The sequence below is a fragment of the Schistocerca serialis genome, chromosome 4 (assembly GCF_023864345.2).
Source record: "Schistocerca serialis cubense isolate TAMUIC-IGC-003099 chromosome 4, iqSchSeri2.2, whole genome shotgun sequence".
NCBI lineage: Eukaryota > Metazoa > Arthropoda > Insecta > Orthoptera > Acrididae > Schistocerca > Schistocerca serialis.
Window position 1 is genome coordinate 478,634,079 of NC_064641.1, and position 23,932 is coordinate 478,658,010.

At 40.5% G+C, this 23,932-nt stretch overlaps 1 protein-coding gene across 1 annotated transcript; it reads left to right on the top strand.

The window, feature by feature from the left end:
- Positions 1–4,313: 4,313 nt before the first annotated feature.
- On the top strand, positions 4,314–10,997 carry LOC126475160 (cuticle protein 16.5-like). The gene is made up of 2 exons (XM_050102784.1): positions 4,314–4,436; positions 10,655–10,997. Exons 1-2 carry the CDS (start codon positions 4,425–4,427, stop codon positions 10,904–10,906), a joined length of 264 nt encoding a protein of 87 aa, XP_049958741.1. The 5' UTR covers positions 4,314–4,424; the 3' UTR covers positions 10,907–10,997.
- Positions 10,998–23,932: the final 12,935 nt, after the last annotated feature.

The following is a 23,932-nucleotide window of genomic DNA, read 5'->3' on the forward strand; positions in this document are numbered from 1 at the left end:
CCTACTGAACATACAAGTTAAAACCTTAGTTACCGTGGATGGGAATCTTGATAATCGCCCTTAGATGACGAACTACATTAATGGCTCGGATAGCGCTGTTGTATGTGAGCTACCTACGAAAGGCATCTATCAGAATTCTAATAACAGCTCTGCACACAGTTTTGATGCATCACATGAATTATCTCGAATGCGTCTAGTAACTTAATCGTAATCTTTGCCTTGATTCCACTGCACGTTTCTAAACTGTTATTCGTGGTGCGTTTAGATATGAGTTCAGACAAGGTGATGTTCGGCAGGCCTAACGTCATGACGAATTATCAAAATATGTATATTTATTATAGTTGATTAGAATAGGTCAGCAAAAATGCGTTGTTGAACTTCCCTACAAACTGGAATTCTATATCGGGGCCGGCCGGAGTGGCCGAGCGGTTAAAGGCCCTACAGTCTGGAACCGCACGACCGCTACGGTCGCAGGTTCGAATCCTGCCTCGGGCATGGATGTGTGTGATGTCCTTCGGTTAGTTAGGTTTAAGTAGTTCTAAGTTCTAGGGGACTTATGACCACAGCAGTTGAGTCACATAGTGCTCAGAGCCATTTGAACCATTTCTATATCGAGAAGGGACCCAGAATTTGTGCTCGGTGGATCTCGGCGGCGGAAAAGCTGTCACTTAAGAACGGCGTGGACGGGACGGGAATGATGCGCTGATGATGGAGTGGCTACATACTTTCATACTCTCTGCAAAAAGCTGCAACCTCAACTCTATGTCGGTAGCCATTCAGGTGAGTTTCTTCACAAACTAATATTTTCTCGCCGTAAGGTTTATTTCCACAATGAGTAACCACTTTTTTTTAAAAAAAATTCAGTGATCAAGGAATGCAATGAGAGCACAAGATAGTGGAGTAATTAAAGCAATAGAATTGTGAGAAATGAGAAAAGCGAAGTTCTGATTTGTACTCTCTTCCATATTTATGCTTTCATCGTGCTCTCAAATCAACTGAAGAGAATGCTGGCATTATAATCGTAACTTATCTGCATCCAACTCATTTTCCGAACACTGTACAGTTGAACATTGCACCATGTACCGAATACAGTGCACCTAGTACGTTTCCATCCGTTGACGACATGAAGCAAAAAATGACGTAGCTGAAGCTCAGATTGTGTTCGCAACTACTGGATTCAAACGGTGACAACTCTTTTCGTGGTTCGCTTTAAATGAACGTCGAGTAGAGTTCCAACCGATATCGATGCTGGAAATTCTTCTGCTGATTCTGTTCTAGAGTTCCATCTCTGAATTAAAGGAAGGAAACACAATAAAAAATGAGCTCATTGCTCTCGAGCATGTCACACAAGAGTCTGAAATACACTTAAAACCCCTCTGCGCAAGGAGTAATAATTTTTCATTACGATGTGAGGTTCAAAAACTACTTATCCACACACATTATAAAAACGTATGTATGTATGTATGCGTATAAGTATGTATGTTCCACATCTCCTACTAAAGCACTGCACCGATTTCAACCAAATTTGGTACACATGTAACGCGCTCTCTGGAAAGAATCGCTATGGGGTAAGAACGATCAAACTATTAAAGAGGTGAAGGTGGGGGTGAAAACGCAGTGCAGCCCATGATGCACGAATACTCATTCAACATTCGAGAATAAGGTCACTGACTGATTTGCAACAAACTTTACATTCAAATTAAAAAACTTTTGCGAAATTTTACCTCGCTGATATCCTCGACAAACTGATGAAAGTGAAATACGTACATTTCCGCTGCTGCGTGAAGCATGACGTTTTAATTTATTACTTCTTTACTGTTAATTGTATTCACAACACATTTCGCTGACAGTAGGCAACTGCACCTGCAAAATTATCACTGTGCGACACAAAGTTCAGGAGGTATTACGTCATTAACATCAAGCTGCATGAAAATGAAAGTGCAGGGTGTCATTCACTACAGATACTGGTGAAATATGTGTAAAGTGGGTTTGAGATATGTTAAATATATGTGAAATATATATAACAAGTGCTTACGTGGACAAAACCACGGATAAGAGGCACATCATAAACTCATGGAACGATTTTAGTCAAATTTGGTACACATATTAGTTACAATCTGGAAAGAAATATTGGGGAGCAAGAACTGTGGACAGACAGAGAGGAGGAAGAGGAGATGAAAGATAGAGGGGAGGAGATTGGAAGAGTGAGAGAGGGGGAGGAGGAGATGGGCCGAGTAAGGTAAAAGTAGGAGATGGACAGAGAGAGATGAGATAAAGTAGGAGATGGACAGAGAGAGATGAGATAATATGGACATAGAAAGAGGAGGAGACGGACGGAGAGAGAAGAAGAAGGAGATGGAGAGAAGGAGAAGGAGATGGACAGAGAGAGAAGGAAAAACGAGAGGAAAGGCGAGAAGCGGAAAGAGGAGATGGACAGAGATGAGGAGGAGGAGATAAGTAGAAAGTGGAAGGAGGAGGAGATAGAGAGAGAGAGACGGGAACATTTGGGCACAGAGTGGAGGGGATGGAAAAAAGAGGAGGAGGAGGAGATTGAATTAGAGGGGGAGAAGGAAGGAGCAAAAGGACAGAGGGTGGAGGAGCAGATGTACAGGCAGGGGTAGGAGGAGATGGACAGAAATTGGGCCAGGGGAGGTGTACAGAGGAAGGAACAAGAACGAAATGGACTAATGGAAAGTCGGGATAAATACATATCCGGCAATGCCGGGTACTTAGGCAGCTGAACATAAAAGAATATACAGATATGACGTTGTTTGCATCTGTGACTATTAATTACCACTACTAGTATACCCATACTCCGCACAGGATGTTATACAACGTCGTGCGCAAACCAATACATACTCCGTGAAGTGACAGCAGGAATAACGTGCGCTGGCGTAAATGTAATGCTTGGAGGGAAAGGAAAGGAACATTTATTTGCTTAGAATCACACACGAAGTGCGAAAAAAAATGTAGTTTTTTACATTCCCTCGTCTGGTAAGCTTACTGCGTCTCTTACGACGTGTCTTTGTATTTGACAGTTTAAATGCTTTGACATTTCGTTGCATTGTCAGTTAGTTCGTCAAGATGGTTGTTTCAGTTCTTCAGGTGTTATACGTAGTCTTTGGTTGGTTCAAATGGCTCTGAGCACTATGGGACTTACTGCTGAGGTAATCAGTCCCCTAGAACTTTGAACTAGTTAAACCTAACTAACCTAAGGACATCACACACATCCATGCCCGAGGCAGGATTCGAAACTGCGACCGTAGCAGCCCGAGGTTCCAGACTGTAGCGCCTAGACCCGCTCGGCCACCCCGGCCGGCTATACGTAGTCTTTGACAGATGAATATAGTTCACAGAACGTTCATACAAGGATGTGAAAGTGTCAGAAAAGTCGTCCCTTTTTTTGGTATATTGTTCAACTCGCGACTCACATTCTGCCCTCTTCGGTCTTGGCGAACCACCAGAGACCTATTCTACACTGTCGTTTTGTGGTAAGTTCGTACTGAAACTCAAGTTTCATCACGAGTGATGATTCGTTCCACAAGAGAATTTTACGCGTATTTCTTTTTAATCAAATTGCGGCAGGCGTTCAGGCATCGTTGTGTTTTACTTGACAAACTTCACACACACTTTGTTCTTCTTCAAAACATTCAGGAGAACGTCTCGAACATTTGATTTATGGATATTCAGTTCGTTGCCCCATCACCATTTGTAACACAGTAGTGTTGACTCGCTACGGTTGTTCGTACACTACTTAACAATGCCTGCTCACAACTGACTGGTCGAATACACATTTGTTCTTTACGGTAGTTAGTTCAAGTTACCATTGAAGTTACTGCGTGGCCGTTGCTTATATACCCCGGATTAATTAACACGGCTGGAACTGTGAACAAAGAGTAACTCAGAAATTTAAAAGACTGATGCGAAAGGTACGAAAAACCAAATTTCTATTTTGCATTTTGCAGTGTCGGTCTCATAAATAGAGGTAATCCTGACCAAAGGAGAAATATAGATGACAATTCAACGAAGATTCTCTGACGGGTTGAACAGTGCTACACTGTTAAGACCTAACTGCAATGTGCTACTGAGAATCAATGTTACGACTACATTTTGAGCTTGATTTCAAGCGAAATTTGAAATCCAGAGTGTAGACTTTAGTGCCAAGTGTGAAACGCAGGAAATCGACGACGGTTATTGTAGACACGTGCGTCGGTCCCGAAAACAGAGTTATCTAGAGGGCGTGCGGGTGGCGTGGGCGCTGACCGTGACGCATTACCAAGAGGTGCGTGGCGGAGCGGGTGTCGCGTTGCCAGGGCGTGGCAGGCCCCGGTCGCCCAGAGGAGGGGGGAGGGGCCTATAAAACCCGCCGCACTCCAGCTGTGGGCACAGTTAGCTAGAAGCCGACTACCAACCCAACACTCACCATGTACAAGCTGGTAAGTCTCCTAGCACGACCAGGGGCTCATCCTCCGTGTTCGTATGGAGGCCGTCACACAACTCTTGACCCGTTTCCGTCATGTAGTTAAGTGCTCTACACATAGTACTACTTTGCGCCTCCTACATCTCCATCACTCGCGTTTAGTAATAAGTAGCGACTAAACTTTCAGTCATGAAATTGTTGTCTGCGATAATACGGCAAAAAATTTTGAAGTAAATGAGTCAGAGGTGCTTAATTTTATGATCTCGTATTGCTCTTTCTAGGGGTTGTTCTGGCAACATAAATGTTTATATATTAGCCACAGCTACGGTTGAGCTGAAGACTATCCCTACTAAGTCCTGGGCGTAGATTGGATTTATTCTTGAAATATGTCTTCTCCTCTCTGACAATGTCTGTCAATCGGAATTGTCATCTGACTTTGCAGATAACACTGTATTTGCCAAGAATTCTTCCTTATAGTCCACAGGAAGAATGATCCAGTCCGTTGTCTAGTGGTTATCGTTCCTGCCTTTAGATCGCGGGATCCCGGATTCAATTCCCGGCCATGTCGGAGATTTTATTCGCTCGCTGACAGGGTGTTTGTGTCATTATTATTATTCCATCTCGTCATCACCGACACGCAAGTCACCGATTTGCCATCAGACAGAGGAAATTTGGCTAAGCGACCGGACAACCACGTTGGGTGGGGTTATCCCGGTCGATGATGCCATACGACCATTTTATTTTTACGTGGTACACTAAAGGTTATATTCTTTAACCAGTTTCCTCACTACAGCTTTTATGATAGAACGCGTATCTTGTGTAGCCTGCGTGAGAATGTTGACTAGTGGGGTCAATCATGGGCATTTGTTAATTTTTGGACTTGAACTGATCCGGGAGACCATTTCCTGGAGAATTCTTCCGCTAGGAGGTAAAAATACGCTTAATCTAAACGTCTGCCACGTACGGCGAGGTGACGCTCCTGATTCACGTCATGTATCCCAGTGATAACTACCCAGAATCCACGTCTTCTAGTTGCTCCAAATGTGCGCAGTTCCTTACAGTTTCCAGAGCATTGTCGGCGGAGGTGAATAAAGCTCCTGCTTCGTGAGCACGATAACCAAATCTGCATATTCGTAGCGCAAGACGAATATTAACAAAGTTAAAATTCTGTAGCCAGAAGTCGTACCACCATCACGAAGACCACAGGCTAAGTGACAATTCAGAACATAGATAAGTCAGAAAACAATGAATTTATTGTACAAAGGTACTGATGTAAATTTGTCCTATGCAACTAATAACCTTCCAGAACAATTAAAACAAATGATTCCTTCGTTTTGCGTGCTGAAGTCTCCGTTACTAATTTCACTTAGTCTATATTTTTGTAACATAGATGTACTAGCTTTTCTACAGCTAGATAAATTTGTAAGAAGAATGCTGATATAAGCTGGCCAGTGTGGCCACGCGGTTAAAGGCGCTTCACTCTGGAACCGCGCGACCGCTACGGTCGCAGGTTCGAATCGTGCCTCGGGCATGGATGTTTGTGATGTCCTTAGGTTAGTTAGGTTTAACTAGTTCTAAGTTCTAGAGGACTGATGACCTCAGATGTTAAGTCCCATAGTGCTCAGAGCCATTTGAACCATTTTTTTGCTGATATAAGTAGGTCAAACTATGTAATGTTATTTAACAGTTTCTTACAATGAGACGTGACTTAATACCTAAAAGCATTTTACTTGCCAAATCAAATGACTACAATGTGAGGATGTCGTAAGATGACTTGGTTAACGCAGTGCTACGAAACTTTAGAAAACTTTAACACTGGGTACTGCATTAGCTCCAGTAGTCCTGTTTTCCATGAGAGACACGAATCTTTTTCGAGAAATTGGTAGCCGATGAATCATTGCAGTAAAGCATACAACACAATTAAAAAAAAAAAAGTCTTTGAAGAGTAGCTAATTTCTGATCGGTTTGAATTTCATTAAGAGCCACATTTTCTTCTTTTCTTAAAATCCCGTATTTATTAGCAAAGAGGAACGTTAGTTAACAAACGTTGGATCACTATTTTTTAATAAGAGTCACACCGTTTCATTTTTCATTAGTGATCACATGAAAATGCCGGTATTCACAAAGAATTAAATTTTGGTGAAAAAAGGAAAGAAGTTAAACAGGACATAAAATAATTTTTCTTGAATTTGGACAGTATTGTTATGTTATTTGGACAGTATTATTTAAGCATAAAGCTTTTCGCATGTACTAAATGTGTGCTATTTCCATAGATTACTAATTAAAAACAAAAGCCATTATTTTGTTAAACAATAATGATTGATTATTTATTATTTAACATATATGTTTTTAATAAATACGGAATTCAAATAAAAGTAAGACATCTTATTACAAACGAGAATCGAACCAGTAACTTGACGATCACAAAACTGCTACGCTACAAGTTAACTACGGACAATTTACGAATATTTTATGCTTAAAGAGATTGAAAATATTTTAACCTTCAAAATCGACTGTTTCGAGTTTCTTTCATAGACTTTCGTCATATTGCTTCAAGAAATTCAAGGGCGGTCACTGACCCTCAAACTTGACAGGTAGAAAAAAAACGGAAGAGTGCTGGACCGTAAGGTCGCCCCTTTAGACTAAAAAAGCTCATCTATGAGCACGATATTTGGAGAATGCTTGTTTACTTAGATCCCCTGTCAAACTCACTTGCGAAAATCTCACTTTGGCGTCTCCGAGGGAGGCAGTTTCCCTCTTTCTATCTCAGTTTGTACGAAACATTACTTCCGTCAGAAATTGCACCACACTTTGTTGCGAGTACTGTCGATGACAGAGCTAGCAAAAGACAGCTAAAAAATTTGCCATGCGAATATGATAGACGCCACTGTTCGGGCAGAATTACCTGCAGACGACCTCTCTGGAACCATGCAATTTTAGCTATCAATAGCTGGCGCAGACGAGTGCACTCTACACCACTGCAGCGGGTGCGCCTCTCCTCCTGGGATTACGGAACGTGTCTGTATTAGGGCCACTGCACCGCCGTTACGTGGGGCGTCCGCTGTCCGGCTGCAGTGGGATATTTCGAGGACAAATTTATTTCGCCGCTGCAGTGAAGCAGCAAGCAGTGCAACCGCAGCGGTGTTACGTGCAGGCGCGTTGTCAACTGCATGGTCATCGTCTCCGCGGCTAAATCTGGAAATACCGCAGCTGCCGATCGCCTTTACGCAACACGTATTGATATGTAATTGTCGCCTCGTCGCATCGCAGCTCCATTTAGCCAAACTAATTCCGAATTACATTAGCGTTATGCACGGTCGCCATAACCACTTTGTGGTCGGTAAGCTGTGACTGTTGTTTTTCATATTTAGCTCCGTTTCACCTTGCAGGGAATATAAACAAATATGTAAACATTTGCTACTGTGCATATTTCAACGCATTATCAGAAGTCTGTTAATTTTGATGGTTGGAATGAAATAAAAAAAAAACTACAAGAGTCCATAAGGTAAGACGATCCATTTCCTTTAGCAAACAGACATACAGTTCTGTTCTTTAAATGGCGTCTGTTGCACACTTTCGTTTAAAGGGAAACGTACATAATATAGATCTTCTAGCAGAAAGTCCCAGGCTTATGATCAATACGAGTAGCAGTGAAATTTGCTTAGAAGTGACGTATCAGGATAAAAGTTACTCCAAAATTAAGTTCTGTTTGCAGAAAATAGCAGCAGAATATCTTCAAGGTAAATACTAAACTTACGGGATTCAAAGGAAGTTAGGTAGTTCGGTCTAAGTAAGGTACCAACATCTACACAGTGGAATAGATTGGCAAAGTCTTGTCTCTGGTTTATCAGTTACTCGCACCTTTGGTCGTACCTTCTGTGGAATACTCCACATTTATCTATATCGTACCGCCACTCTTAATAGTAGATGAAAGACAATTGTTGGATTCTGAAAAATCTTTTCTGATCAGTCGACGGTTTGTCATTGCGAATACTAGACTCTAACAAAACGAGAAACTAGAAGAATAGAAACTATAGACACGAACATCCTCAGAACAACAATGGGATATGCTTTACTGTAATGACGGCAACAGAAAATATCTGAAGGTATTCAACCTGAATGAGAATACCTTAAAAACAGCTTAACTACAAGGAACACATGATAAAAATTGATGTGGTGGGAATACCGATTAGTTCTGTGAGAAGCAAATCAGCCAGGAACATTTTAATCGTTAACGATGTTGGTGAGGATGATGATAATCAGTATGTCTTGAATCTTCTCCTTTTAACAGCAGTAAATTCTGACTTCCTACCAAAGAAACCGTTTTATTAGCAGAACGTCTACAATATGCGATAAATCTACTAAAGACGTTGCCTAAACTACGATTGTCCGTCCTCTTCTGAAGTTTTACTGCGCAATAAAGGAAGCTTACCAGATAGGATAGATGGAAAACATCGAAAAGGCTCAAAGATGGACTGCTTGTTTAGCATTATCGCGTAATGGGGAAATAGTGTCAGGGATATGAAAAGCGACATGGTGTGGCAATCAATTAAAAAGAGCAATTTTTTGTTATGGCGAAGTCTTTCCACGAAATTTCAAACACCAGGTTTCTCGTCCGAATGGCAAAGAAGTGTTGACTTCCACTTACATGCAGCACAATGGCTGTGTAATAGAATAAGAGAAATCAGAAATCACTCGGTAAGATTAGTTTGTGGGTGTTATTTGAGAGTGGAACGGTAGGAAAATAGCCTGAAAGTCATTCTATTAACCCGCTGCTAAATATTTAAGTCCGAATTGAAGAATAGTCGTGTAGATGCAGGCTTGCACAAGTGAGCAGTTATTAGTATAAACATTTTCATCGAATGTACTACCCGACGTAATCGTTGCTGAAGAATGCTATGTTAGATACACAAGAAGACAAATATTTAATAACACGCTATTTTAACAATGAATAGTTTAGTCTACAAAAGATAAACATAATTGCGGATGGATGTTTCTGGACACTCGACGTCTTTGTATTTAATCTCCAAACATAATCGTATCGTACTAGTACATGATCTTCACTTCATTTTATTTATTTAATCTTGGGAGATTAGCGACTTGAATCCATCTCTTATATCTAACTAGGCGGTCTACATTACATTCATTACAGCGAGAGTGCAAGTTTCATCTAATATGGAATGATTGATTTATAAATTACTATGAAATAAATAGCGCAGGTAAAGCATAGTTTATGTTCGTTCATGACAAGTACAACAATGAAGACAAATTTAAGGCAGGTAGATGCGAACAATGAGGTCTGGTACCAATGGCCATGTGATAAGTCATGGGTAGCGTGTATGCTCGTATGATTATATTTTTGTCATCATTATCATCTGTGTTCTGACCACAGGCAGGTTTCCACATGGTAACTCTCCATGCTCTCCTGTCGTCTGCAAACCTCTTCCATAATTTCCGCTTCCCTTGATGTCGTCTATCATCTTGTATCTTCTCACACAAAGTGGACCTTCCAAATCGTCTGTTAGCAAGTATTTCCGTCTCAACGAATGCCCCTTCCAGCTCTTCTACCTTTCTTTTATAACCTGCAGTAGTCTTCTTCTCTCACCAACCCTTTCCAACACTCTTTCGTTACTCACACTTTCCCTCCAGCTTATCCTCTCAATTCTCCTCCACATATACATCTTCAATACTTCTAGCTTTCCTTCATACACCCACCTCTGTGTCCATGCTTCTGCCCCATAGAATGCACACTCCAATTAAAGACTTGCCAAGCCTTTGCCTTAGACCTTTATCTAGTTTGCTATATTATCTCCTCTTCCTATTGAATGCCTCCTTCACTATAGCAGCGCACGTTTTCACCTCTTCATGGCATGTCACGTTTTCAGTTGTCCTACCAAGATCTTGCTAAGCCGATCACCATACTCTTTGTTTTTGCTGTACTGATTCTCATTCCACACAAGCTTCATTCAGAGCTATTAACATTTTGTTTGCAGTTCGTTCACTTTCTGCCTCTAATACCATGTCATCAGCAAATCTAGTGCATTCTATACTCTTTCCACCAATACGTATTCTGCTAATTTAGCCTAAGCCTTTCTCAATAATCTCTTCTTTGTGATTTAACCAAATAGCACCCAAATGACCCTAATAGAGGACCCAGGTAAACTTAATATTGAAGTTAGAGGGCAAGTAAAGTCAAAGCGAATGTCTTATCACTATTTCCTGCCGTGCCAACAGGTTGTCCTCGCCGCCGTGCTGGCCGTCGCCGCCGCCGCCCCCGGCTTCCTGGGTGCACCTGCTGTCGCCTACACTGCCCCTGCGGTGGCCGCCGCCCCCGTGGCCTACGCCGCCCCCGCTGTCGTCAAGGCCGCCGTCGCCGCCCCTGCTGTGGCCTACGCCGCCCCCGCTGTAGCCTACGCCGCCCCCGCCTACCACGCCCCTGTAGCCTATGCCGCAGCTCCTGCTATTGTCAAGACACACTACTTCTGAGAAGACAACCAGGACCACCTGCTTTATTTATCTGCAATGTAGATAACAGCAAGCTTGCAGGACATAAATAAATTCAGTTTCTCAGCTGAAATGCATGCCTTTTTTGTTTTTTATCCTTTTTTGTTTTGTAAAGTCACAAATACAGGAAAACTGGGAGTGCATACATGTGTATACTGCGCAAGGAGAACAAGGTGACCGCTTTATAAACAGAACAATTTCATTGAGTTTTTCCCGCCTTATCTCACAAAAACGCTGTCATAACTACTATCGACTTTTTGGACAGGTAGTTAGACATTTTCGTGGCCCACCGATCATTACCGCGTTTTTTCTTTATGTTCTGTAAGTAATCAGTAGTTTTACATTGTACAAATTATGGCAGTATGCTGACCATTTACGTGACTGAAGAAAACTTTGTTTACACACTGTGATTGGCACTAAATCACACACACACACACACACACACACACACACACATACATACACACACACATACGTTTAGGGCTCTTTCTATAGAATAGAAGTAGTTGGCCATGTGACATGAGTCCAGTCTTGGTTTATTTTTCGGTTTTATTACCTAACAGACTCTTTCCATCAATAGGTAAGTGTCAAATATCTTGTGGCTGAATATCTCACTTCTTTCTTTACAACGATAAGGCTACTTGTTGGACAGAGATAGTCATTTTACTTGTAATATATTTTTCGATATGTAACTTTTTTTCTGATTGCAATTGAGTCTCGTTGACAAACTTCATAAAAGAGTAGACAAATGATGTTAGTTGTTGTGAGCAACTATGTAAAGAGCTTGAAAATTTTTGGAAGATTCCTCGAAGATAAACAACAATCTAGTAATGTTATACAATCGTGATGACATTTAAGTTGTTTATTACTATGCTTAGGCGATCGATTTGGACCTTCTAAGTAATCATTTCCAGATCTTACATTCCCTGATGACTGTAGGCCCACAAATGGACCTGCTCCACGCCAACGGTTCCTACAGTCATCAATGATTGTAATATCTCAAGATGATCTCTTAAAAGACAGAAACCTATCATCCAAAAATAACAATAATCAACTTAAATGCGATCACGACTGCATATGCTGAAATATATTGAAGGAGCTTTGTTGCAAGGGACTCTACAGTGAAACTACATTTTAATACCTATTACTTGATTTTGGTGGAACAAACGCTTCGTTCTCAGTGAATAGTTGACCCAGACTGTAATGACGCAAGCAGGAATATACGTTCTTGCAGTAATGTGAAAGTTTCAGAGCTTAGTGGATTAAGAAGATTTATAAGTCTTGACTTCAGGTTCTCATCAGTATAAGCATCTAAAAATTTAGAATATCCTGTCTCATTTACTGATTTACGCTCATGGATTGAACGGTGCGCAATTGCACGTATTGCAGTGAATTAAATGAGTCCGTCTATATGCAAGGTTACGAACTTGTTGTGTTCCCTAAACATGTTTTGCTACAGTTGCGGAGTCTTCAGTTTGTTTTTCTTTTATTGCTCCTTTTATTTACATAATATGTATACTGTGGGTGACAAACGAAATCAGCCACTCCTTACTAATACAGCATATCATCATTGATAGAAATGATCTTCAAAAAATGGCTCCGAGCACTATGGGACTTAACTTCTGAGTTGATCAGTTCCCTAGAACTTAGAACTACTTAAACCTAACTAACCTAAGGACATCACACACATCCATGCCCGAGATAGGATTCGAACCTGCAACCATAGCGGTCGCGCGGTTCTACACTGTAGCGCCTAGAACCGCTCGGCCACTCCGGCCGGCATAGAAGTGATCTGTTCTTAGTTGTCCTTGATCAATATCTGGCTGCTAAATATGACGTTTTTGTTGCAAGTTTCATATTTAGAGTGAAATTTTCTCGTATTTATTGGCAAATTGTTGTTCTTATTTCTCTGCTGTGGTTTACTCATACCTGATACTGCACGAATGCGATACTGATACGTTACTGATACGTTGCTGATAGTGGCGTAATTCTGGTACCTAATAGGGAGAGAAGTTGTCTGTGGTTTTCCTAAAACAGTTAAGTCTCTGATAGTGTATAGCTGGTTAAAACGAGGGAAACACGTCCTGTATTGTAACAGGGATCCAGTGGCGCCTCCTCCTTGTGTGCGGATCGCACGCTAACGCCTGAACAAAATTAGAAAATTATGATATTATTCTTAACCTGTATGAAGTACAATATGTCAGCGATTAAGCTTAATAATGCTTCAACTAAACTGTCTACCACGAGGATAGCCCCTGGTAGTATGCAACGCGCTAAACATGAGCCAATGTGTTGGCACGGCTTCGCCGCTGAATCCCTCGCTGCCCAAGTGTCACTCTGCATGCGTCATCTCCTTCCACTGGTCGGCCAGACCGCAGCCAGGACATTGTTTCTTTTGCCAACGACGCGGCGCGTTGATGGTTGGCTGACTGCTCCTGTGTTGCTTACGTCTTGTGTTTCTTACGTACGTGACGACTGCGATAGTTTTGAAATGGGTAATGAAAACACTGCGCAAAAACTATTACACAGAGCAGAAACATATAATTGACAATGGCAGACGGTATCCTAACAGTATCAGTACGTGTAAACGCAAAATGTGGTCCTACGGGAAAGGGATTTGAGAGATATTTTCGTAAGAAATTGTACGAGTTGTCAGACGGGCTTTGCGGCTGTGCCTGACGAACAGATTTGATTGTTGGACCTGTCTCTTACTTGATACAAGTAAAAGTATTTGGAATAAGCAAGGATGCTGTGACTTAAATCGTCTTAATACTGCAGTGAAGAAACATAGTGACCGAAACTCACCTTTCTACTTTTTTAACATAGTACAGATTTATTGAATGCCCTGATACAACTCACGTTTTTTTGAGTTCTCAACAAGGGATGGAAACAGAATTGCTCAATGAGAAAGTAAGATATAACTGAGAAATATTGAACAGATTAATTTACGAAACAGAAACTATCCTTTCAAGACCATGAGAAATTCAGAATGCACGAAGAAAGGAAATTACATGGAATTTCTTTTTGCAAATGACGAATTTGATCACCTTTTGAAAGACATTTAGTAAAGTCTACGGTTATCGGTGGCACATCGGTGAGTATTCAGAATGAGTTAATAAATGCAGTAGCTAATTTTTTCAGAGATAAAATCTGTAATGAAATTAAAAATACGGATTTAGTGGCTATTACGCTTGATGAAACATCAGATATAAGCAATAAATCACAATTGCCGACTGTAATCCCCTACTTTCCAGTTTCATAGAAAAAAATTTGTGGAACGATTTCTTGGGTTTCGTGATATGAGCGCTGACAAAACTGCAACAGCTTTTTTTAATCATGTCGATGAAATAATGGAACAATATAACTGTGGGGATAAACTAATTGTACAAACCTATGACGGCACTGGCGTCATGAGTAGCCACCTTAATGGGCTCCAAAGGCAAAATGTCTTAAGCACTTCAACAATCATTAGAATCCATTTCCTCTGGTTTTAAATTACTGCTTAATTTCTTTTCCTCATTCTTCTTAGAGTTTACATAAGCTTCTAATATTCATGCTCCTAAAATTGGCCTAATTGTCTAACATCAGATGCAATTTTATCTCTAACTTATCCATACAGTCTAAAAGCACAGAGAAGAATTGATAATGTTCTTTCAATATGTTCATGAAAGTGAAAACTTCGACCATGTTACTGCAATGATAGCAAATGTATTTTGTGGCTTCCTGAAGGGTTTCCGTAACGTATTTCTAATAAATGTCTTATCCAACTTATTTACCCATTCGCAAGTTTTTTTAGTATCCTACAATCCAAAAACATTGACTTTTGTATATCAGTGCGAAAATTACGGTTTCAAAAGCAACTGCAAAAGGAAAGAGAGAATTTCGAAGCACTGTGCTCGCTCGTTCATGGCACTGAGGAAAAAGAGGAAAGGGATTTTAAAAAAGCAGAGAATTGTACACTGAAGCACATTAAGTTTATTTATGGCGAATTGATTGTGAAATTATGAATAATGTACCCAATCAATTAACAATTTGATTTGCAATATTTGGAAAGCAGAGGTATTTTAATTTGATACATCCAACAAAAGTACCTCATTTTCAAGAAAGAGAGAATTTTCTGAACGATTTACTGAATAAAGTGAACGATGTTTATGGCAGCGTTTTCAACGAAAGTAAGGACGAACTTCATGTATGGTATGTTTCTAATGAAGAGTTGAACAAAGTACAAATTCAGACTGTAAATTATCTATTCGAGATGAATTTAGTGACTGGATTTACAGAAACATACAAATTAGCATTGCTTGCCTCAACAATTCCTTCAACTATGCCATCTGTCGAGAAGTCATTTTTATCACTGAAGAGGATACAGACCTACTACCACCCTGTTCAAACGCACAACCAGATGACTAACTTAAGCCTTATCTCCATCGACAAAGAATTACTTGTCAGTTTACGAAAGGAAAAATCCCCATTCTACGAAGCAGTAACCCAAGAAATTTTTTCAGAAGGAAAGGAGCATGGATTTCGGGTTCAAGTAACTTCAGTTAGACTGCTTTAGTATTTTTGGTTTTTCAGATATTTTAACTATTAAAATGATCTCTCAGATTGTTTTAAATCGATTTTTTTTTCTAATTCAATTTCACCGATAACAGTTCAATTTTACGTGAACACTGTAAGACCTCCACATGGATGTCGAACACGGCGCTAACTAAGGGACACATGTGGCAGCACCGCACACCCCTGGTTTGCCCGTCCACACCTGCACGCCTTCGGTCAGCGCATCGACCGCACAGGGAGACATACATTCTGTAGTCGATGCTGTATCCAGCACCAAAGTAAGATTATGGTGACTTTCGCTTCAGTTACCACTAACTGTGGAGACGAACACACGCTCAGTGCTAAAGTAGGCGCTCCGCCTTAGAGAGAATGAAAAAGGTTCATTTACGCCGCTTCGTTGTCTTCACAAATGCAGAGTGGCTGTTCCAATGAAATGATGAAGGACAGTATAATAGCGATGTCATCTGACTGACTGATGTTCATCATAGCCATTCCTGAGAACCGTGTACATAGTTGTCGCTGTCGGGAAGAATACGACACTTTGCAGCGCCGATCCGAACGCTGATCGCCTACATTTCGTCACATCCAGAGACACAGCTCGTCGAATTTCCTCGCCTCACCTTCAGATGAATAAGGTGACTGTTGACATCTATTATGTAGTTTGTAGAGCCGAGAATTCACGTTCATCAAACAGCTTCATAGCTATGTTTTCAGGTATGCAATACCATCTTATTTTAAACAACAATTTGTTGGGCGTTCAACTGTTTCAATATTCATTTACGGTACAAGAGAGAGAGAAGGGGGGAGAGAGAGAGACACACAGAGGGAGAGAAGAGACATAGAGAGACGGGGGTAGGGAGGAGGAGGGTGAGGGGAAGAGAGAATAGAAAGGAAAAGTATCGCTTTCCCCACTCTATTGCTTTCTGAGTGGAATAAAGCGTTGATGTGACTCTCCCACCAAATACAATTAATTTTCGTGGTCCTACTGTAGATACGTTTTCACTGAAGAGCAATAAAACTGTGTTCCAGTGTTACAAAACTTCGGTTTCTACACAGTTTTGCTTTTTTTTTATTTCATTTATTCATTGGCATTGAGAGTACATTGATGCTACAAAGAAACTGAAATAGGCAAGCGTGTTGTAGCGGCTCCACAGTTTAAGATGGGAAAAGGTTAGATTCGGTGCAATATTTCTGAGCGCACAAGTTACAGCCAGGTTTGGGCCTGTTGACAGTAAGTTACGCTACCAGCGGTTGCGAAGTAGAATGGAGGCCACAGGGCTGTAGACCTGCTGAAAAGAGTAAATGCAGCGGTGTGTATGGCGCAAGTTACAGGCAGAAGGGTCCCACTGACCCAACACAGGTGTTATGAGTACATGACACGGAGTGGCGCGTTAGCAAAACAGCTGCATATAAATAGGCGCCGGTTCACAAACAAGGCCAATACTACCACGTTTTTCCTGACATCGTCAAACACCGCGGCTGTACACGGCCAGCACGCTGCAGTACATTACATGGGTCAGTGAAGTTGCCCTTCCATGCCAAGCTATTTTGCAGACAGCGAAGTGGCGTCCTCGCCATCGCGGGACCCTGTAACATAGAGAGGAATGCGGCACTGTAGCTGTGAATAATAAAATAATTGAAGATCGCAGCCGAGTTTCAATACAGTGTATCCTGACAATTTCCATCCACGTCCAACATTCCTCCACCACATGCCAACATCTACATTTGGCAATGCCCGGGTTAGATTCCCGGCGGGGTCATGGATTTTCTCTGCCTCGTGATGACTGGGTGTTGTGTGATGTCCTTAGGTTAGTTAGGTTTAAGTAGTTCTAAGTTCTAGGGGACTGATGACCCTAGATGTTAAGTCCCATAGTGCTCAGAGCCATTTGAACCATTCTGAACATTTGGCAATGACGGCTACAGTATTCAAATACAGAGATATACAAACAGGCAGAATACAGCGCTGCAGTGGCAATGTCTATATAGACCACAAGTGTCTGGTGCAGTTGTTATATCGGTTGCTTCTGCTAAAATGGCAGGTTATCAAGATTTAAGTGTTCTAACGTTGTGTTACAGTCTGCGCAAGAGCAATGGGACACAGCATCTCGGAGGTATCGATGAAGTGGTCATTTTGCCCACACGACCATTTCACGAGTGTACCGCGAATACCAGGACTCTGGTAAAAAATCAAATCTCCAACACTGCTGCGGCCGGAAAAAGATCCTGCAAGAACGGGACCAATGACGACTGAAGAGAATCGTTCAACGTAACAAAGTGCAACTCTTCCGAAAATTCAGTGCTGGACCATAAACAAGTGTCAGCGTGCGAACCATTCAATGAAACATCATCGATATGGGTTTCGGAGCCGAAGGCCCACTCGTGTAACCTTAATGACTTCACGACACAAAGCTTTACACCTCGCCTGGGCTCTTAACACCGACATTGGACTGTTGATGACTGGAAACATGTTACCAGTTCGGACGAGTCACGTTTCAAATTGTATCGAGTAGATGGACATGTACGGGTATGGAGACAACCTCATGAATCTTTGGATACTGCATGTCAGCAGGGGACTGTTCAGGGACGTGGAGGTTCTGTAATGGTGTGGGGCGTGCACAGTTACTTCTAGATACGACTCTGACAGGTGACACATACGTAAGCATCCTGTCTGATCACCTGCTTCCCTTCATGTTCGTTCTCCATTCAAACGGACTTGCGCTATTCAAGCAGGGCAATGCGGATACCCCACACGTCCATAATTGCTACAGAGTGGCTCGAGGAACACTCTTCTGAGTTTAAACATTTCCGCTGGCCACCAGACTCCCCAGACATGAACATTATTGAGCATATCTGAGATGCCTCGCAGCGTACTGTTCAGAGTAGATCTTTACGCCCTCTTACTCTTACGGATTTATGGTCATCCCTTCAGAATTCATGGTGTCAATTCCCTCCAACACTACTTCAGACATTAGTCGAGTCCATACCACATCGTGTTGCGGCACTTCTGCGTGCTCATCCCTACTCGATATTAGGCAGGTGTATCAATTTGTTTTGCCTGTTCAATGTATGTCAGTGGCACGCATTATTCCATTGTAGTTTAGTAGGTCGGATATGTTTCCGAGGAGCCCATCCTGTGGCTTCAACTGTCTTGCAAACTATTTCGTCTTTGTTTTAATTTATTAATTATACGGGGACGATCTGCGTTAGTGCACTAAGAGGACCTAACATGAGGTTTTCCTGCCGCGAAAAGCAAAGGTCTCCAGTTCGATTCTCGGTCCGGCACACAGTTTTAATGTGCGAGGAAGTTTCATATCAGCGTACACTCCCCTGTAGAGTGAAAATCTCATTCTGGGAACATCTCCCAGTCTGTGGCTAAGTTTGGAAGGTAGGAGACGAGGTACTGGCGGAAGTGAGGCTGTGAAGACGGGGCGTCAGTCGTGCTAGGGTAGCTCAGTTAGCAGAGCACTTTCCCGCGAAAGGCAAATGTCCCGAGTTCGAGTCTTTGTTATTTACACATATTTCCAAGAATCGAAACACAGCTGCGTTCATTTAATTTAGTTACAAATGTATCGTCCCTCCTGTGGCCAGCAATTTGAACTCACACTGCGTCACGACTCGGGAACAAGTTTCGTTCTTAATGACACGGGACCGGGAGTTTTTCTACATTTAACGCGATTTAGTCTCACACACGAGCTTCCTCTGATTTAAAGTATAATTGAGAACTTTCTCTTTTTATTTTGAAAACGCCTTAAGATGCAAATCAGGAGACGCCACTTCATGGACCCTTCACTAAGCGAATTCCTCCACCTGATGTGTTTTCAAGTACTCCATAACATTAATAGAAGTTGATAATTTATAATTTAGCAAACACTAATGATTTAAATGGTCGCCTTCTATTATCACACAAGTTCTGTTGTTTATTGTCCAAACATGTTGATTCGTCACTTAACACTTCCATTACATTTCCATATGAGCCACTATTCTTTACGAGTAGGAATATGTAAGACAGCGTTGCTTTACCGAAATTTACGTGTAAATTATATTTTTAAATCATTATTGAAACGTCCCCTTAGAACACATACACATGACTGTTTTTAAACTGACACACAATATTTTTTTAGCGCAACGCAATCTGCCTTTCAGTAATTCCTACAAAAGAATGGCCTTGACGAACATTAACCTATACCTTTCATGAATCACTTACCTCACAAAAATCTTGATTACTCGAACTACTGCAATACAGCGAGCGCCAATACTGCCAGCTAAATAAAAACTACTGAAGGCACTAACTACTGATAGGCATAGTTAGCAAATGAAAGATTTTGATAGAGAAGAAACAATGTATTTACCTTAATAGTGTTCAAAAGTCATAATATATATACCAGCCCATGATATCCAATATTAAAAATTTACTCTTTCTGATGGACACACGTCCAGATCGTCCGCTCTCAAAATTCCGCCATCTCTCTCCCCACATCCACCACTGCTGGCAGCTCACCTCCAACTGCGCAATGATACGCGCTGTTAACATCCAGCTGCCCAACACTACAATAGCCAACAACAATGCAAACCAGCCACATACTGCACACAGCACAGCCAGTGATTTTCATACAGAGCGCTACGTGGCGTTACCAATGCTCCCAACAAAAAATTTTACAAATTGTTTTGGGCAGTGGCCAATAATGATTTGATAAAATTTTTCATAATTACAATAACAAAGATATCAAATGCACACACTTACTGATACAATGTTGGTCAAAAGCTAAAATTATCTCACAGTCCATAAAGACAGTCCTGATCATTCATCACAGTAAAATTGCAGTGTTTTTTTTTTCTCAAAGTCTGAGCAGTGAAAGAGAATGCACACGGAAGTAGTGGATTTCCATACAGTCTTGAAGAAGTAGTTTTGTCCTTCCAACGGAAAGACAGTGCTGACTCTTGACATGCAGACACGTAATGGGCCACAACAGAGCAAACCCACAGCAGAGTCAGTCGAAGTTTTGAAGAATATTGGTAGGTAGGTCATCACAGAGCAGACCCACTGTATTCCTGGTGGAGAATATGGTATTGGTGGGCCACCAGAGGTGCAGACCCACTGCAGTCTTTGTAGAAATAATGGTATTGGTGAGTCATCAAAGGTGTAGACCCACTGTAGTTCTTGAAGAGATGGCTAGTAGCCATCCGTTGCGACTGTGCAGGTGCACAATCACCATAGAAGAGTCTTGTGGACAATATACCAAGTCTATGAACCACCACTTGTGCACTCACAAAAATTTTTTTTGAAATGTCCTTCGAACCAGCAGTGCTGTTATCCAGTCCCTTGCTGAATTATTAACACACGTGCAAACACTAACAGTCACTACTTCTCACATATTCTCCATATACTATGACCAACAGAAACGTGTGCAGTGTAATGTGACTTACAAGTTACTTAATATGATGAACTGGTGTCAGTTACAATTTTATAACATAAGAATACAATAACAAAGGTACAAAATACATCATTAAAGAACAACAATACAGATAACTTTTGTAGTAATAGGGGCTTTACAAAAGAATAGAAATAAACATGTACATCAGTGTTACAAGAATTATGACATAAGTACATACATAAAAGATCAGAATAACTTTTGAAACATCAGCTTCACACATGAGCATTAAAACAAAACAATAAATAATGTCTAAGCATCTTTACCAAGTAAATAACATATTATCAGAAAAATTCTACAACGTAAATCTTATTAGCTAAACACATAAAGACAGGAAGAACACAAATACCCAAGGGTACCCAAACACATAGTGGGATAACACAGGGAAAGGACAGAGTTTGTTTTACTGCAGTATTTTGCAAACAAAACTTTCTTTACTTCTCGGAGATCTCCCTTCGTTTTTCATTATTTCCAAAAGGTCTTATCTATACCTGCTTTCTGTACATTTTTCGTATAACTTCTCAATGCATTTCTTCCAATTCATCGCACCTCATTCTCTTGTATAGCCTACCCCTTCTTCAGCTAACTTAAATCTACTGAGCTCAGATGCATAAACTAAGGGACGAGGCAATGCAGCAGCACAAAACAATTAATACAAACAGCAATGACAAAAAATGGAAATTGGCAAAGCAAGCAGCAGTATATCTAAATTAACAGAGCAAATGCAAGATTAAAAGTAATATGAGCCAATGTGCAGCAACAAGAAAAATAAATCAGTAGTAAAACTGGCCTAACAGAGTAATAAAAGGTTAAATTCAGTAGCACTATGCCTGGCAAACAGCAGCAGCAAATGCTATAACTTATACCTAAACATGACAAAGCTCAAGCAGAAAAAATATTACAGTAAAAATGGCCATGTTTAATACCTATGTCACATCTTAATACTAGAGTGATGCAGCACCTTAACTTACACTACTAAAAAGTTACCAGTCATTGACAAAAATTATGTATGCAATTCCTGTGAAGGGAAATGTCTTTTTGTGCTCCCTCGGTTTTTTTTTTTTGAAGTAGATCATAAAATTATTAGTTACTGGATCTGTAGGCATAAAATATCTATATTAGTAAATCTATAAAATTTTATTTTAACCAATGCTGCAGTGCTGCTAGAAACTAGATATTAAACAAAATGAGCAATCTCTCAACTAGAAAGACAATAGACATAAAATATTTCTCATCATTTCATTAGGCATTTTAGTAAATATCATAAATTACGAGCTCCACAGTGTAATCATATATTTTCAAGTTTGAGCCTGTCGTAATTGCGATGCTTTCTACAAAAGAATGTCAATAGCGAGGTTAATGGCCTCTTTTTTCTCCACCTAATGGCTGTTTCTCCAGGCGGCTGGCACAACTGGCCGCTCACGACGCATTACGTCAAGGTCACTTGGCTTTCTTACCAAAATATTTACGACAGCAGTTTGTGCTACAGTGACAGTCTCATATAAAAAAATTTCACAGGTCCAAAAATGTGTAGAAACAAAATCCTATAAATATAACAGATTCCAAAAAATTTTCGCCGTCATTGTGATACATTCATGCGTGTACACACATTTCATAATTCTCAAAGTACGATTCTTGGTTTCCAACATCGTTTTCCACAAATCAGAGCCCCTAACCACTACTCATTATTCCTTACCTTATTATAAATATACATATTCGTCGACACTTCTTCAATATTTCATCATAAGAAATACGTAGCATAATCAAATTCCTCATATACGGTGGCATCACCTTATTGATCATAAACATACCTGAACAGCATAATACACATCATCATTGTAATAATATCATAACATCTCAGTCAATTCTCAAAATCGTCACAGCTTCCTCCAATAATTTCAAAACCTAAAAAAATTCTCTGCTCATTTCTATAGTGTCATCTACCTCAATCGTACTTTAAAAATCGTGATCCCATACCAAATACATCATTCAGAGCTCTCACAGTATTGCAATGGTCCCGTAAACATATGAACAGTTCACAAAGTACAGACGAAATACAATTTCATAAGTGTGAAGTTATTCAACTGTGTAATTGTGTAAATATCTGTCACTGACATAGTAAAAAAAATTTTTGTTTCTCTGTTAAATAATCAGATAGCTGTGTAATTCTGTGTTAGAGGAATATGGTACCGATGTGTATATTTGTATAAGCAAATACCATATTAGGCAGGGCTCCTTGTGCTTGCCAAACACATGGTACACAAAGTAAGCGTGTACCCCCCTGAAGATTAATGTAATTATAACCTCAGGTGTTACAGATTACAGCAATGGAATGAAATGTATCACCGAAAACCCTTGTATCATTGTAATTCAAAAATCTTAAAAAAATATATTTTAAGTACAAAATTAATCACTCAAATGAGTGTCCTGTAACGCTAAATGTGTGTCTTGCTGTAATATAATTCTGTGGAACTGTCGTAGTTATCGTCCTCTGTAAGCAAAGTTCTGCTGAAGTCAATGTACTCACCTCCTCCTAAACAAAAGTGAAATGCGTATAGATATCTTAGTTATTACGCTTATTGCCGTGATGAAGAAAGTACTGTGCTGTAACGTATTGTTGTGCTATGGAAAAGGCTGTCCCATCGTAGCTATACCACAAAAGTTACTACTAAGACATGTTTTACTTTCCAGAAGAATTCAGAAAAACTGTGCAGATATAAAACAGATACAACGCAAAAGCAATAATATAAATTGTGTCACTCATTAGTAGCGTCGTGATATAATCGTGTAGCTGTCAAATAAACTAACCACTACGTAATCTGGTATCTCTCAGAAAGTACTTTAAATACAGAATGTATTTTCAAGTAAACCAAAATGTTGCATTAAAATCTCATTAGCAGTACCGGTACATGTTCTATGTATTTGAGCCTTATAGTCGTTACGTAATCGTGCAACTAACAAACAAGAATGTACACACACAATAACACTGTGTCCTCTGTTCACTATAACAATGCACTCGTAA